The sequence below is a fragment of the Primulina tabacum genome, chromosome 2 (genome assembly GCF_025594145.1).
Source record: "Primulina tabacum isolate GXHZ01 chromosome 2, ASM2559414v2, whole genome shotgun sequence".
In the NCBI taxonomy this organism is placed as follows: Eukaryota; Viridiplantae; Streptophyta; class Magnoliopsida; order Lamiales; family Gesneriaceae; genus Primulina; species Primulina tabacum.
The window spans coordinates 52,896,111-52,910,655 of NC_134551.1; the positions used below are offsets into that span (position 1 = coordinate 52,896,111).

General features: G+C 37.1%; 3 protein-coding genes across 3 annotated transcripts; 1 reads left to right on the forward strand and 2 right to left on the reverse strand.

Annotated features, from left to right (window-relative positions):
- On the forward strand, positions 1 to 2,322 carry LOC142538069 (protein LIKE COV 3-like). Its single transcript, XM_075643512.1, has 6 exons — positions 1 to 185; positions 603 to 655; positions 1,209 to 1,318; positions 1,444 to 1,611; positions 1,678 to 1,902; positions 2,012 to 2,322. The coding sequence occupies exons 1-6, from the start codon at positions 39 to 41 to the stop codon at positions 2,116 to 2,118; spliced, it is 810 nt and encodes a 269-aa protein (XP_075499627.1). The 5' UTR covers positions 1 to 38; the 3' UTR covers positions 2,119 to 2,322.
- Positions 2,323 to 4,626: 2,304 nt separating this feature from the next.
- LOC142536920 (acidic leucine-rich nuclear phosphoprotein 32-related protein-like) lies at positions 4,627 to 7,724 on the reverse strand. Its single transcript, XM_075642346.1, has 2 exons — positions 6,452 to 7,724; positions 4,627 to 5,238 (listed from the first exon to the last, which is right to left on the reverse strand). Exons 1-2 carry the CDS (start codon positions 7,541 to 7,543, stop codon positions 4,969 to 4,971), a joined length of 1,362 nt encoding a protein of 453 aa, XP_075498461.1. The 5' UTR covers positions 7,544 to 7,724; the 3' UTR covers positions 4,627 to 4,968.
- A 1,458-nt stretch (positions 7,725 to 9,182) lies between these two features.
- LOC142538070 (uncharacterized) lies at positions 9,183 to 10,856 on the reverse strand. The gene is made up of 3 exons (XM_075643513.1): positions 10,488 to 10,856; positions 9,949 to 10,290; positions 9,183 to 9,866 (listed from the first exon to the last, which is right to left on the reverse strand). Exons 1-3 carry the CDS (start codon positions 10,815 to 10,817, stop codon positions 9,384 to 9,386), a joined length of 1,155 nt encoding a protein of 384 aa, XP_075499628.1. The 5' UTR covers positions 10,818 to 10,856; the 3' UTR covers positions 9,183 to 9,383.
- Between the last annotated feature and the right edge of the window lie 3,689 nt (positions 10,857 to 14,545).

Here is a 14,545-nt window from a genome sequence, read left to right on the forward strand (position 1 = left end):
ATGAAGGGTTGGGTAAAATTGTAACAGACATTATCTGGATGGGAACGAGGGAGCAGAAGGATAGAGATCTGGAACGCCTTATACCCACTATTTCCACCGTCGGAGGATTTGATGATTCTTCCTCCAAATCATCATCTCCATTCGATTCCCCCGCCGCCTCCCATCAATCCTCCGCCGGCAAGGAGGTGATCAGCTTCTTTTTTTCTCTTCCAGTAATCGTACGTATGTCTTCGTGATCTTTCACTTGATTTTATCCTCCGAACAGCATGCATGGCGTGAATACGATTCAAATTTGATTAACACTGAGCCTTCTTTACGTAATGAATAGTAAGTCGATCGTGTGTGGGTTTTACATTTAGGGGAAGTGGAGCGTTTGTACGTGGAAATATTTTAATGAAATTTAAAAGGTGGAGTGTGAAAGCTGCGTTTTTAAATTTTTATTCGTATTTCCAGTCGTGGAAGAACGATAGGCGGCTCGCTCTTTGTTATCTTTTCTGTCTGAATCTAGCTGATTAACTTGATGATGATGGATTCTTGATGTTCTGTGAGTAATGAAAAGATTTGCAGGGAAACGGGTTGATGTTTTCGGGTCTCTTTTGCAGGCATTCAGCAAGGTTATTCGTAGTTGGGCATCGAAAAAGTTTATGACAGGATGGTCAGTCATGTGTGCCGCTAGATTTTGCTACTTCCTTACTTGCTGTTTTTCTTACTCATTTAGGCTTATTTTTGTACACGATGAACTTTGAGACAAAGCAAAGAACCATATAAAATCATGAATTAACTTCCTTGAATTAGAATGGAAAACTCGACTGTGTGAGTGTTCTTTGATCCATTCAAGAATATATATATATATATATATATATTCAAAACAAGGTATTGATTTCTGTCCATGCTCTATCACTTCCATGTAACTTGTTATGTCCGAATTTTTACTGAGTTTATAAAATCTCAGTTGTTTTCTTATTCCTTGTTCATACACTTTAAGTAGTATCTGAAAGAGATTAAATGTCGAAAGCTAACTACTCTTTGGTTTTTTAACAATTGCTTTTCACGAGCCAGTGGCTTGTTGTTCTTTGCCCGAGCAATCATAAAAGTGGTTGAATCTTTTTCTCTTCGAATGTTTTATACGAAGATCAGAGAACATCTAGAAATTTGTTTTTTGTGCATGTTTTCATAATAGTCTTTGCCAAATGGTTACATTTTTGCAGTGTTATCTTACTTCCAATAGCCATCACATTCTACTTCACATGGTGGTTCATTCATTTTGTGGATGGGTTCTTCTCCCCAGTTTATAGCCATCTGGGAATCAACTCATTCGGTATGCTGCTTATTCCAGATTTATGTAATGATACACACACACAAAATAAAGGATTCCATATTCGAGGCAAAAAAATGATACAGGTCTCAGCAATAATGCCTATAGTTTTGATTTTTCAATGGCAGGCCTAGGCTTTGTGACCTCAATTACTTTCATCTTCTTGGTTGGAGTGTTCATGTCTTCTTGGGTTGGTACGTCGGTTCTTGCTTTGGGGGAATGGTTTATTAAGAAGATGCCCCTTATGAGTTATATATATGCAGCCTCAAAACAAATCAGTGCAGCGATTTCTCCAGGTAAATCTAGCTTGTTTAGCAAATATCACATCTGTTAGAGATACCAAGTACCTTTCACTTGTTCAGATCAGACATCTCAAGCCTTCAAAGAAGTGGCGATTGTAAAACATCCTCGTATTGGGGAGTATACGTTTGGCTTCATTACGTCGACTGTTATTCTTCGTAAAAGTACAGGTGCAGAGGAACTTTGTTGTGTTTATGTGCCCACAAACCACCTTTATCTCGGAGACATATTTCTTATCAATTCGAAAGAAATTATGAGGCCTAATCTTTCAGTTCGAGAGGGCATAGGTAAAATCTTGACGCAAAACTACAAATTTAGAACTTTCTTGGATTTGTTAAGACTTAAGAGACTATTGATACGGTGTACCTTCTCCTTTTGCTTTGCATGTGACGGTAGAGATTGTGATCTCGGGCGGAATGTCTATACCAAAGATCTTGACTGTTTCTGATGCACAATTCTTGCTGTCGCCAAGAGTTGGCAAATTCACCATACCACACGTTTAGCAGGGGTAGCTTGTTTTTTCTGTATACATATCTATTAATAAATAGGCAACAGTGTTTCCAAGTAGCAAGCTAGAAAGGTTTGTGTCTTGCCTGGAAAAATTGAAGTCTGAGATAAATGTCTTGATTTCATGCTTACTCATCTGTTGTCTGATGGTAATTGTGTTTCCAAGTAGCAAGCTAGAAATGTTTTCGTGAAAACTTGAAATGAAGTGAATCCATTAATTCAAAACTATCAATCCAAGTTTTACCTAAGATAAATCTGAGTAGCCTAATCAAGTCATGTCAAGTAAAAGTGATTCTCTCGATAAGAGTCGTCGAAGGTGCAAATGATCTTGTTTCACAAGCGTTTCCAATTATTAAAGGCTCTGCAAAATATGGAGGTGTGATGGGATTATGATACCGACTTCAGTTTTCTATCAAGAACTATTTCTGAATTTTATTTATTCTTCGGCTATGAACAAGTAATATATAAACAACAAAAAAGAAACCATTTATGTCGAAAAATGAAATAAATCAATCAATAAATTAAAATCAGTATAACACTGTCAACATCCCAGCCATCCCATCACAATCCTCGTTACTCAAATTTACCAACAAATAACTTTTAAGATTATCACGATATTAAATTACAAACATGGTAATAACTTAGGACATATATGCCTTTCACAATAATAAAAATTGACTTGATCTCACAAAGCAATACAACACGAGTCAAATATTGAACACCACCTCGAAAAAGATGGCACTCGCTAGTTTAAGCATTCTTTGCACTGAATGTCATGCAAAAATATGGACCTATATGGTTGAGCTTGCAAACCTTCTCGAGATTGAAATTCTTTTGCTGCAGCCAAACGAAAAACATGCACAAAAAAAATTATAATGCCGATTCAATAATGAAAACTTTTAATAATATTAAATATAACTTCTTTCTGGTTGTAGGTATTTAAGGCTAGTTTTGCCACATTGTGGACTTTTTCACTTTTATCAAGATGACACCCGTGAAGGGTATGGAGAAACAGTTCCGTTCCGTCTTGAAATTTATCGCATCTCTGTCAACAAACAAAAATCTGGGGTCTTGCCTTGTTGGGATAGGAATGGGTTTATCCCCTGGCTGTATGTATATCTTCTATGGTTATGTTGGTAAGGTCCACACGTCTGCGGCCAGTTATTAGCTCCAAAAACACGACTCCAAACGAGAAAACGTCTGATTTTTCTGTGAGCTTGCCGCTTGATCTATACTCAGGAGCCAAGTACCTCAACGGCTCTCCTTTTTTTTAAAACTTAAATTGAATGATCTTGATGAAAATGAAGACTCAGCTACAAAAGAAAACCTCGAACTTCCCGATTTTCTTCTTCCTAAGGTGATGGAACTAACAATCGAATGAAAAATATAAGATGACGTTTTTCTTGCAGTCTTCGTGCAGGTAAGCTAGCCTTTTAGCTGATCCCACTGCAATTGAATCTTGGCAATTTTAATGGTACGTACGATTATTTATTTAGGATTTGGGAGCTCAGACAGTCAGACGTGAAACTCCAACCTCACAAGTCACGGGGTATTCGAATTCAACCCCGTGAAATTTATAAATTAACATCGTCAATATATATTTTCTAATAAAATAAAATTTTGTTGTATTTGTTTTTACAGTACCATAATATATATATATATATATATATATATATATATTTATAAAAATATCGCTGATATAATATACTAAATTCGACATTAGTAGAATATGTTTTGACAATAATCAAATTTCAATTTAATTATAAATTGTACAGTATAATTGATCACCGAATATCATTTTTAGAGTATAAAGTAGTAATTTTAATGTAAAAAATTATTTAATGTTAATAAAACAAAAACGACTATTACAGGGCCCACAATAATCATATTACCGTTTGATTCGCTATATTATTTATCCATATTTTTATCCAATTTAATATCATGTTTCATGCATCATATTATTTATCCATCTATCAATCATTTATCTTACATCAATCAAATTATCAATAATTTATCCCACATCAATCAAATCATTGAATTAAAATTACAATATTTTCTTTAATAAATCATATTATAAATATTTTATTAATATTTTCAAAAAACGATAATATCACGTTATCTCAAATTTAATCAAATTAATCAATCAAATCAAAAATTATACTATTTATCTCATACACGAACCAAACGATACATATATACACAAATTTTTTTTAACTATTTAAAGTAGTTGTTCACTCAGTATCAGACGAAAATGATAAAGACATCAGATTTTACGCGTTAAGAAGTACAGCGAGGCCCAATGATATCCAAAAACTCGGTGATCCGTTTGGTGCAAATCTCATCAAGGGCCGAATCGCGAGGCAGCCCAAATCGACAAAAGCGTGCTTCCATTTTCTAACCATCACCCGCAGAGTCGTGAAAAACCCAGTATACCATAAACATTATTATTATTATATTGTCTAACGAGTAAAAGTTGGGTAACTGTACATCATCACGTAGGCACGTGGGAGCAAAGCAATTTACCAAAACGACGTCGATCCCGGTATTTTGATTGTTTAAATACAAGCCAAATTCATAACAGAACAAATTGAAAGAACAAGTTCCTCCAACATCCAATTTTTTTCTACTTTCCCTCCGTTTGAAAACCCCAAACAACTACCATTTAAACCCAAGAACCAACGGCTACTGCATGAAACCCAACACATAACCACTTTTTAAACATTATAACACCTATCCACCTCAAAATTCCCTCCAAAATAAGAACAAAGGGCAACCTGCAAACCAAGTTGACTTCAAGTGTCGGCCATTTTCAAATAACAAACCTCACGTAACCACAATTGCTCCCGCTAATGGTTCTTCGAGGATTTGCTGAATGGCAGCATATCATCATTGTCATTATCTTTATGAGAATCTTCATTTCTTTTCCTTTTGTCGGATGAAGATGATGGCAATTCTTGAATTTCCCCATCTAGGTTTTCCTCATCATCTTCTTCTTCGAGATCTTCCTCGATTTCAAGATCCTCATCCTCGTCTCCAGGGTCCAGGTCACTACCACCTGTTTGAGGCTCAGCACGCCCAACAGGTTGTACAAGATACCCATTGTCGTAATCTTCTTCCTGTAATAAACTAAATTCAGTTAGTTGAAACAACATACTTGAAATTCATATCCAATTAGTAGACATGGTTTTTTCTTCAAAAGTATTTGGACGCTGCAGCAAGATAAATGATAAATTAAGCATATCCAAAGAGAAGAGAATGCAAGAATAAGGTGCCATTAAGAGAGAACCAAAATCAAAGAATGTTCACAAATCACACTCAGCTACCAAATCATCACACTATTAAAAGCAAACCAATCTAAAAAGAGACAGGATAAACACTCGTATTCTGCAGATACACCTTAACTTTGAAAAAATTACACATTTCAGAAAATAACATAATAAATAACATATAATTCAGTCCCGGCTAAAGTAACAACAAAAAGTAGCATACAAAAATAAGATCAATGAACCACTTAATCAGGACGTTGATGGCAGAACAAGACAACTGCAAGACACAGGTTTTATGTACAAAGCAAGGATTCAACAGGTAGAGTTTGATGGCAAAAAATATTACTCTTAAATAACTAACAGCATGGAACCCTTTTCATTTATCCTCTTGGTATTTAATGACCTCGAAAAGGCTCGCTTTTAGTCATGCATCTTTAGAAAACTTTTCCTAGAAACTTCAAACCATCAAGTTTTTACAGAAAATGAGTTCTCAAGCACGAAAGTGCTTCCAGCAAACTACTACAAGATCTATTCACAACAAAAACTTCCATTTTGACTGATTTTCTATTGCAAAACACAAAAAATAGTAAGAATCTAAAGAAATACCCAAAAAATGAAATCATGTTGTGCTCGACTTAGAATTGAAAAACTTCAGAAGCCTTGACAATTATGACAGAAAAAAGAACATTTCTTTGACATACCGACCATGACTTTTAGCTACATATGCACACAATAACCTAGGAACAAAAAATTTAAAGTTGACAGATTGATTTCCAACAAAAAATTTGTAAGTGCTGTAAAAAGTGGGATCAGCCCCTGCTCAAGAACCCTATGCTGTGTGAAGAAAGCACCAACAATTAGAGTTCACATGACACGCATTGTGCATCTAACTATCTATCTGTATTAGCTAATAATACTACTCACGGTTCATAGAACACAAAAACATTAGCATAAAGCAACAAGATAATCCATTGCAAATTCTCAATTAACTATACTTTGAATTCAACCATCAAGAATATATAAGAAAGCAAGGTCATTTCTCAGGTATAGAGGGATCCATCACCTCATCCTCATCGTCAAAATCACCATCCTCCTCAACAGCCTGTTCTTCTTCCCCAGTCTCCCCATTATCGTCCTCATCTGCATCATCCTCACCTTGCTCATGCCCATCAATCTCACCCTCCGCACTCGTCAACCTCCCAGTACCACCCGCCTCCCCAAAATCCCTCTCATCATTGTTCACCTCTTCTTCCTCATCTTCATCCTCGTCCTCATCCTCCTCCACACCATCTTCTTCCTCACTGTCATCAATCTCATGTACTTCCACCACATCCTCATCCTCTCCCTCGTCATTCTCGTACACCTCCACCAAATCATCGTCTTCTTCTCCTTCATCATCATCATCCTCCCCATCCACAGCAACCACCCCAAAACCATTCGGATGGGGATGAGATTCCCTGCCACCTCCTCTGCTCAACCCGTCGACCACTCTAGGAATTTCTGTTTCCTCCTCATCAGCATCACTCTCCTCGTCCTCGTCTACATCCACAACTCCCTCCATCCCAGCTTGATCGCCGTTGTTCAACCTAAACGGGTGATCCTCCCCATCAACCTCTCCGCTCCCAGGATCATCCTCCTCTTCTTCATCCTCTTCTTCGTCCTCCGATTCCGGCCTCTCATTCTCATCTACATCCATCTTATCCAAATACTTCAAAGACCTAATTAAACCAAAAACCTGGGCCCGGTAGTCCTTCATCCGTGTTACCGGGCACTCATAAAGATCCAAAGAATCCAACCTCAGCTCCGCCAACGGCCTCAAGTCGTTAATATCAGAAATTCGATTATTGGACAAGTCGAGGTCCCGCAGCGAACCAAGACCCGCTTCAACAAGGAACTCTAAGCCTCCGGCAATCCTGTTGTCTGACAGGATTAGCCTTTGCAAATTTCGGAGGTGAGGGAACTGCTCTAGCGACGAGACGCCTATATTCGCTATGGAGAAGTGCTGCAGGCTGTGAAACTTCTCGAAAAGTGACGGCTGAGGTAAACGACCGTGAAGGCACTTAACGGCGCCGTCTAGAGTTAACGATCGGACGGAAGCGACGTCCGTTTGACCGTCTAATGCAGCCTCCACCGCCCTCTCCCAGATCTCATCCATTAATTAATCAAACCCTTTCTCTTTACTGATCAAATTCACAAAGCTTTACCCACCAATTTAATAAACGTAAATGATTAATTTTTTGTTTAAACTTTGAGGCGTAAGCTTGCAACAATAGATTTGGAATTCCAATTTTCGTATATATTTGTCTCTCTCTAAAACACCATTTCCAGTGAGGTTATCTCGCTCGCTCATAGATAATGGAGGCGAGTCGGGCCCGAGTTGAATGACTCAGGGTAAGGTTAGGGTTGAGTTAAGTTTGACCGCGGTTGGGTTTGTGCAGTTGACGCATTAGTTATCTCTGGCCGTTCGATTTTCCTTATCGGGATCGATGACATGGAATGTATATCAACGGTGGAGATAGGCTGATATTGTGTTTCTTTGGAAGGGTTTAAAGAATCTAGAAATATGATACCAAACATATCCCTGATTATTAGGCTGTGAAATTACCTAATAGAGTATTTCAAAATAAATTGAAATTTACCTAATAAAACTCATAATTGGCATATAATTTAGTAATATATTATAAACTAATGCTACATGTATAATTATATTTATACAATTTTTATAATATAAAAAAATCGATACAAAATCTCATGATATAATAACAAAAACTCAAAATATAATTCTTGTAAATTTATATGTTATATAATGATTAAAAGAATTGTATTCAACTTTGTGTTTAAGAAAAAAGCAAAAATATTGTAAAAGAAAATTTTTATTTACACGATAATTTTTTTTTATTGATAAAAGTTGTTTATTATATCTTAAAAGATAATTAATATAAAAATCTATGATAAATATTTAATACATCACAAAATTTTTCTGGCACCATTGGTCAATTTTGTGATACATATATTTTATTTATGTCAATTAAATTTTAATATGGGTAGAGTTGACTCGTCTCATGAATAAAGATTAAGACTGTATTACAAAAGACCTATTTCTTAAAATATTCATCATCTTTTTAAAAAAAAAAAATATCCATCCTCTTTAAATTGAGGTTAAGAAGTCTTAGATCTATAAAATACATGATAACATCCTCCCACTTGATACATAGGGAGAGATTATTAGTAATTTAACATAAACACATCAAAATAATTTTTTTTAATCTTTAATTGTTTTTATTACATTTTTTTTGGATATAGTATTGATTATTTCTGGCCCATTGTTGAATAATACTATATAAGTATTGTTTGGTTTGTGGTATGATATAAATAAGATGAAGATAAATAATATTTTTTAATAATAAAATATATAAAATGATAGTTAGTACAATGTTTGATTTAATTGATTAATTTGATTAAATTTGAAATATTATTATATTACCATTTTGTTCATTTGAAAATATTAATAAAATATTTATAATATTATTTATTAAGGGTAATATTGTAATTTAAATTCAATAAAAAATATCTATACCAAGTCTAATATTATTTTTGGTTGGTTTTTGTAAAGTCTTCTATTCACAAAGATCTGACACTGTAATAATGTAAATATCTTAAAAAAATTTGAATATTGGAGGAGGCATTCTTTGTCACAAATTGTTTGAATTTAAGTGTGTATTAAAATATAAACAATTTTAATAATAAATTTCTTATATCATATTATTACTTGTAGTCTAATCATAAAAAAAATATAAGTAAATTCAACTGCATTACTCATGGGAGGATGAGATTATAAATCGCTACATATTTGTAGAATTTAAGACAAAATTGAATGAAACAGCGCTTTTGAAATAATCATATCAAATATGTCATAATCTCAGTACGTGATTTCATGAATTCTAACAACTATGAAACAACAAAAACTGCTGAAAGTTTGTCACCTTCTTGCTGTGTTATTTTAGCTTAAAATCAGTTGGAGGCATGAAGAATTCAGAATTCAAACCGGAAACATTGAAATCGACCTCTTCGATTTTCCAGGATTCTTCCAATTCCCTTTTGTGATTTGCAGATTGCTCCCCATATCTAAAAACAGTGACAAATGTCTTCCCACTATGTGCAATATTCACATTATCTACATACTTGTAGCCTTCGATCACAGATTCCATGCTCGTTTCCCAGAAAACGTCCCCATCATCTTTACTGGTTTTCACTGTGAGTAATCTGGAATCCTCTAACTTAACCAGCAGGCCGGATCTTTGGCTAAAGTATCCCCATATAGTGTGATGAATGATTTCGGATTTCGGGCTGTTCTGTGCTTCTAATGTAGATTGGCTTGCATCTAGCTTTAGTATGAAGCAATCTTGGTCGTTTATTATTTTTTCGCCAATGCATACTGCATCGATGAACAAATTGGCTATTGAACGTGGATCCAGGCCCTGTAAAAGTTATCATATCATGAATAGGAAAATGACAGCGGAGTCGAGGCGGAATGTTTCGAAAATGAAGCATCATAATTACCTGTAAGAATCGACGTAAAGGTCTAGGAGGACCCTTCGACATTGGCCTTTGCTGATTCGAGGACTGTCTCCAAGCAATCTTGCCATTGCTTCCTGATATAACCTTGCATCCCGAAATCAGCAGCTCTAAACACCACTTGTCGGGATTCTTCTGCCACAGCACGAAGCCTCCCGCTTCCTCCGTGCTCGTGACCTTGACACTTTCATTATCACCTTGATGAAAATCTGATGCACTGATCTTAACCTGGCCTATCGCACACATGCTGTTTACTGCGTTCAGTGCCGGTTGCCCTCCTGTTGCCGCTATGTATTGTTGCACTATGTATTTGGCTGTTGAAGCTTCCTAAAAATGATGATATTTAGAAAAGAAAAGTGGTTTGTAATAAATTATATAATATGTTATAAATGAATGGTGAAATATCACAAGTTTTCACTCAAATTCCTCATTCTCATGCAAGCATTACAGTAATTTTCCAAGAAATAATCAGAAGATTAAAATCCAAAGAGAATGTAAGGCTAAATTGGGCATCGTTTACTTACAATGGAAGCATGTTTAATGGGACGATGTATGGATTGATCCAACTGAACTTGCATAGGTATAAGAGGAGATCCCACAAAATACAGAAGAAAGCTCAATTCGTTGTATCTTCCGGCAATGATCGGCGAGGACCACTTATCGGAAGTCTGAGCTTTCATCCACGTCGCCATGTTCTGCCACCGCACCGCCACATTATTCCCCATCCTGGTGAACATGTCCTCTGGGATCGGCACCTCAAGCACAGTCTCCAGCCCATCTTCCCGGTCGAAATTCGGGCACATTTTTCGCATGAAATTAGCTTGTTTGTTCTTCTGCTGTGCGTTGGAATGCATTACTACTTTGCCCGTTTCTTTGATGGAATTGAGATACGAGCTAGGATTGTATATCTGGCGTAGAAGAGATCAAAACCGGGGTTGTTTGTGAAGAACAACATGATGACTTATTGGACACCTGGAAGGTTGCCCATGTTCTTAGGGTTTTGTGTGGACATGATCACTTATTGGAATTGATCTCCTCATACTATAATTAGGTTTCATTCTTATTAATATAACAAGAAAATATTCATTTCTTTCATATGCACTTCATTCTTGAATTTGTAATGTTATACTAATAAGCAAATCCATGTTTTTAGGAAGATAATTTTTTTTTATCACATAAATCTTCTTAAGAATAAAGATATGTGATATCGTCTCGCAAAAGACGTAATATTTTTTATTTGGATTTTTAGAAATGACAAGAACTTAAATGAATTGAATAAACATTTAAGAATTTTTATATATTAAAAAACCAGAGAAAATTCTAAACATTAATTTTATTGGTTTGCCAGATTCGACGGCTTATAGCGATATTTAAAACTAATTTTATGACCTTTTTATCTACTTAATTACACACTTTTCATAAATTAAGTCCACACAATATCAAGTAACCATTTGCACATATTAATTCATCATCATCAAATTACAGCAAACAAGATTTAGTTTTCTGTAAATGGCATTAAACTGGAACTAGGAGTTGTGTATAATCAATCATGTTAAGTATGGAGAAGTTCCACTTGCTTGTTCCTATTCTTGGAACTTAGGGCGCCTTTGCTGAATATTTCCTCCATCTCCTCCAGCCTCAAGCGCCGTTCGTCCGGTAAACAGAATTACACTAATAACCATGCGTCCATGCCACCACCGCTACATTGGCTTATAAATAGAACGTGCCGCTGTAAGTTATGTCATCGGCCAATGATAGAAATGTCACCAAGACTGTATCCTGAAACAAGGCAGCAACACAGTACTGTAAAGTAGATGCAATGATGAATCTTTTATCCGCAAGACGAAATTGTTCGTATAACAGTGCTTTACGGTGATGGTCGCCGTCCCTAAGATGCAAAGAATTTGAATAGAGAAAGTGCGACACAACAATCTCTTGATGTCAGCGAACAGTAATATGCAGATACTTTCAAGTGTTAGAGAAAATGTGAATAAAATGAAAGTGTGAATGGAAATGTGGTTGTCCCACATTGGAAGCTTAGAGAAAGATTTTCCTCCTTATTAGTTCTAGTGTGGACTAAGGGTTTGGGCCCCAAGGGGTACCAAAGCTTTTAGAAGGGGGGAGACGCTACTAGGCTAGGTCTCGGTGAATTAAACACACACGCGCCCACCCGACCCGGCCCGGCTCGGCTCGGTGCGGTAGATTTTATGATGATGCATATGGACAGGCGGAGGCGTGCGTATGCGCCAATTATCGCGCAGGGGCGCGCTTGCTTCTGGTTCGGTGGCCAACGAACAGAGTAATGCGCGCGGCCGCGCGACTTCTTGCGCGGGCGTGCGCGCATTGATGTGCCTGAGCGCGCAGCTTCTCGCGCGGATGCGCGCGATGTTCTGGCCAATTGTTGGGCGAGAACAGTAGGTCGCGCGTGTTGTCGCGCGGCTGCGCGCGCTGCGCAGTTTCAGAAATCTTGCGCGTCCATTGGCATCAAAGCATCTGTTCGTGGCAGCTATTGCACCAAACCATGTGTCCATTACACATAGTTGTGACTCTTCAACACATCCGGTTTGAAAAGACGTGACTCTTCATCACATCCTGTGATCATCTATAAATAACCCCCTCATCATTTTGAATAGGCTGCTGAATTTTCGTTGCATTTCTTGTCATATTGCTGCACTCAATTTCGTTTTTATACTTGAAAGATTACTGCAAATTTTGTTCGTTGAAATCAAGAGTTTGTTGTGCTACTACTCTTGATAATAGTCGTTGTATCTTAGAGACGATTGTCGTTAATGTAAAGCACTTGTATACGGGCAATATCGTCTTGCGGATAAAGGATTTATCCTTGCCTCGACTTAAAGAATCGTTGCTGTTTCCAGGATCTCGAGAAGGACATTTCCAGAATTTCAAGAAGGACACCAGGTATAAACAACAATCGCAAGACGATATTACGTGTTCTACATCTCTAAATTCTGAAAATGTCAAGCACATCATTCACTCCTATGGCCACTGCTCCCGCTCCTGGTGAAAAGTCATCGAAATTCACCGGTGCCGACTTCAAACGTTGGCAACAGAAAATGTTGTTCTATCTCACTACCCTGAGTCTGTCTCGTTTTCTGAATGAGGATCCACCTACAGTTGCAGAAGATGATACCGACACACAACGAAGAAACGCTGTGGAAGCATGGAACCACAACGATTTCCTATGCAGGAATTACATCCTAAATGGACTTGATGACACACTTTATAGTGTCTATTGTTCAGTAAAGACTACAGAGGAATTGTGGGATTCCTTGGAGAAAAAGTACAAGACGGAGGATGCGGGCATTAAGAAGTTTGTTGTTGGAAAATTCCTAGACTTCAAAATGACCGACTCCAAAACCGTGATTAGCCAAGTGCAGGAATTTCAAATCATTCTTCATGACTTGCTTTCTCAGGGAATGTTATTGAACGAGCCCTTCCAAGTAGCAGCACTAATCGAGAAGTTGCCGCCTGTGTGGAAGGACTTCAAAAACTATCTTAAACATAAGCGCAAGGAGGTGAAACTCGAAGATCTAATCGTGAGACTTAGAATCGAGGAAGACAACCGAAACTGTGAGGCCAAGACGTATAAAAGGGCGATGGAATCCGAAGCTAAAGCAAATCTAGCGGAATCAAGTACTAGTCACAAGAGAAAGCGACCGAACGATGACAAGAAACAAGGAAAAGCCAAGAAGTTCAAAGGGAATTGCTTCAATTGTGGCAAGCCGAATCACATGGCAAAAGATTGTCGTCTTCCAAAAAGAGACAATAATAAGCAGAAACAAAGGCAAGCGAATGTCGTCGAAGAACGGTATGTACCAGTTGATATTTCGCAACTTGATTTATCTGCTGTTGTATTTGAAGCCAACTTGGTGGACAATCCAAGAGAGTGGTGGATAGACACCGGATCTACTAGCCACATTTGTGCCGAGAAGGAGATGTTCTCATCCTACTCTCCCAACAGTGAAAGGAAACTATTTATGGGAAACTCTACAACGTCTGATGTCGTAGGAGTTGGAGAAGTAGTGCTGAAGATGACTTCAGGCAAAGAAGTAACGTTCAAGAATGTACTGCATGTCCCGGACATTCGGAAGAACTTGGTTTCTGGTTCTTTGTTGAGTAAGGCCGGTTTTAGGCTTGTGTTCGAATCGGAAAAATTTGTATTAACCAAGAGTGGTGTTTTTATAGGCAAATGGTACCAAGATAATGGTCTCTTTAAGATGAATGTAATGAATGTTATCCGTCAAGAGGCGAAGAATAAAGCTATAAATTCTGCGTACTTGATTGAAAGTTCATATTTATGGCATGAAAGATTGGGACATGTTAACTTTAACACGTTGCAAAGACTTGCAAACCAAAATGTAATACCCACATTTAAAAAGGATCCACAACACAAGTGTGAGATCTGTGTTGAAGCAAAAATGGCAAAGGTCCCTTTCCATTCGGTAACGAGAAGTACTACGCCGCTTGAGTTAATCCATACTGACATATGTGATTTAAAATATGTACAAACTTGAGGTGGGAAAAAGTATTTCATAACATTCATTGATGATTGCACAAGGTT

What these genes read in the sequence shown, in the direction of transcription:
- LOC142538069 (XM_075643512.1), top strand. Translation starts at nt 39, where the DNA reads ATGGGAACGAGGGAGCAGAAGGATAGAGATCTGGAACGCCTTATACCC. An exon ending in AATCCTCCGCCGGCAAGGAG is followed by an intron (nt 186 to 602) that starts GTGATCAGCTTC and finishes TCTCTTTTGCAG; the next exon opens with GCATTCAGCAAGGTTATTCG. An exon ending in AAAAAGTTTATGACAGGATG is followed by an intron (nt 656 to 1,208) that starts GTCAGTCATGTG and finishes ACATTTTTGCAG; the next exon opens with TGTTATCTTACTTCCAATAG.
- LOC142536920 (XM_075642346.1), bottom strand. Translation starts at nt 7,543, where the DNA reads ATGGATGAGATCTGGGAGAGGGCGGTGGAGGCTGCATTAGACGGTCAA. An exon ending in ATTTTGACGATGAGGATGAG is followed by an intron (nt 5,239 to 6,451) that starts GTGATGGATCCC and finishes AGTTTATTACAG; the next exon opens with GAAGAAGATTACGACAATGG.
- LOC142538070 (XM_075643513.1), bottom strand. Translation starts at nt 10,817, where the DNA reads ATGCATTCCAACGCACAGCAGAAGAACAAACAAGCTAATTTCATGCGA. An exon ending in CCATTAAACATGCTTCCATT is followed by an intron (nt 10,291 to 10,487) that starts GTAAGTAAACGA and finishes CATCATTTTTAG; the next exon opens with GAAGCTTCAACAGCCAAATA. An exon ending in CTTTACGTCGATTCTTACAG is followed by an intron (nt 9,867 to 9,948) that starts GTAATTATGATG and finishes TAACTTTTACAG; the next exon opens with GGCCTGGATCCACGTTCAAT.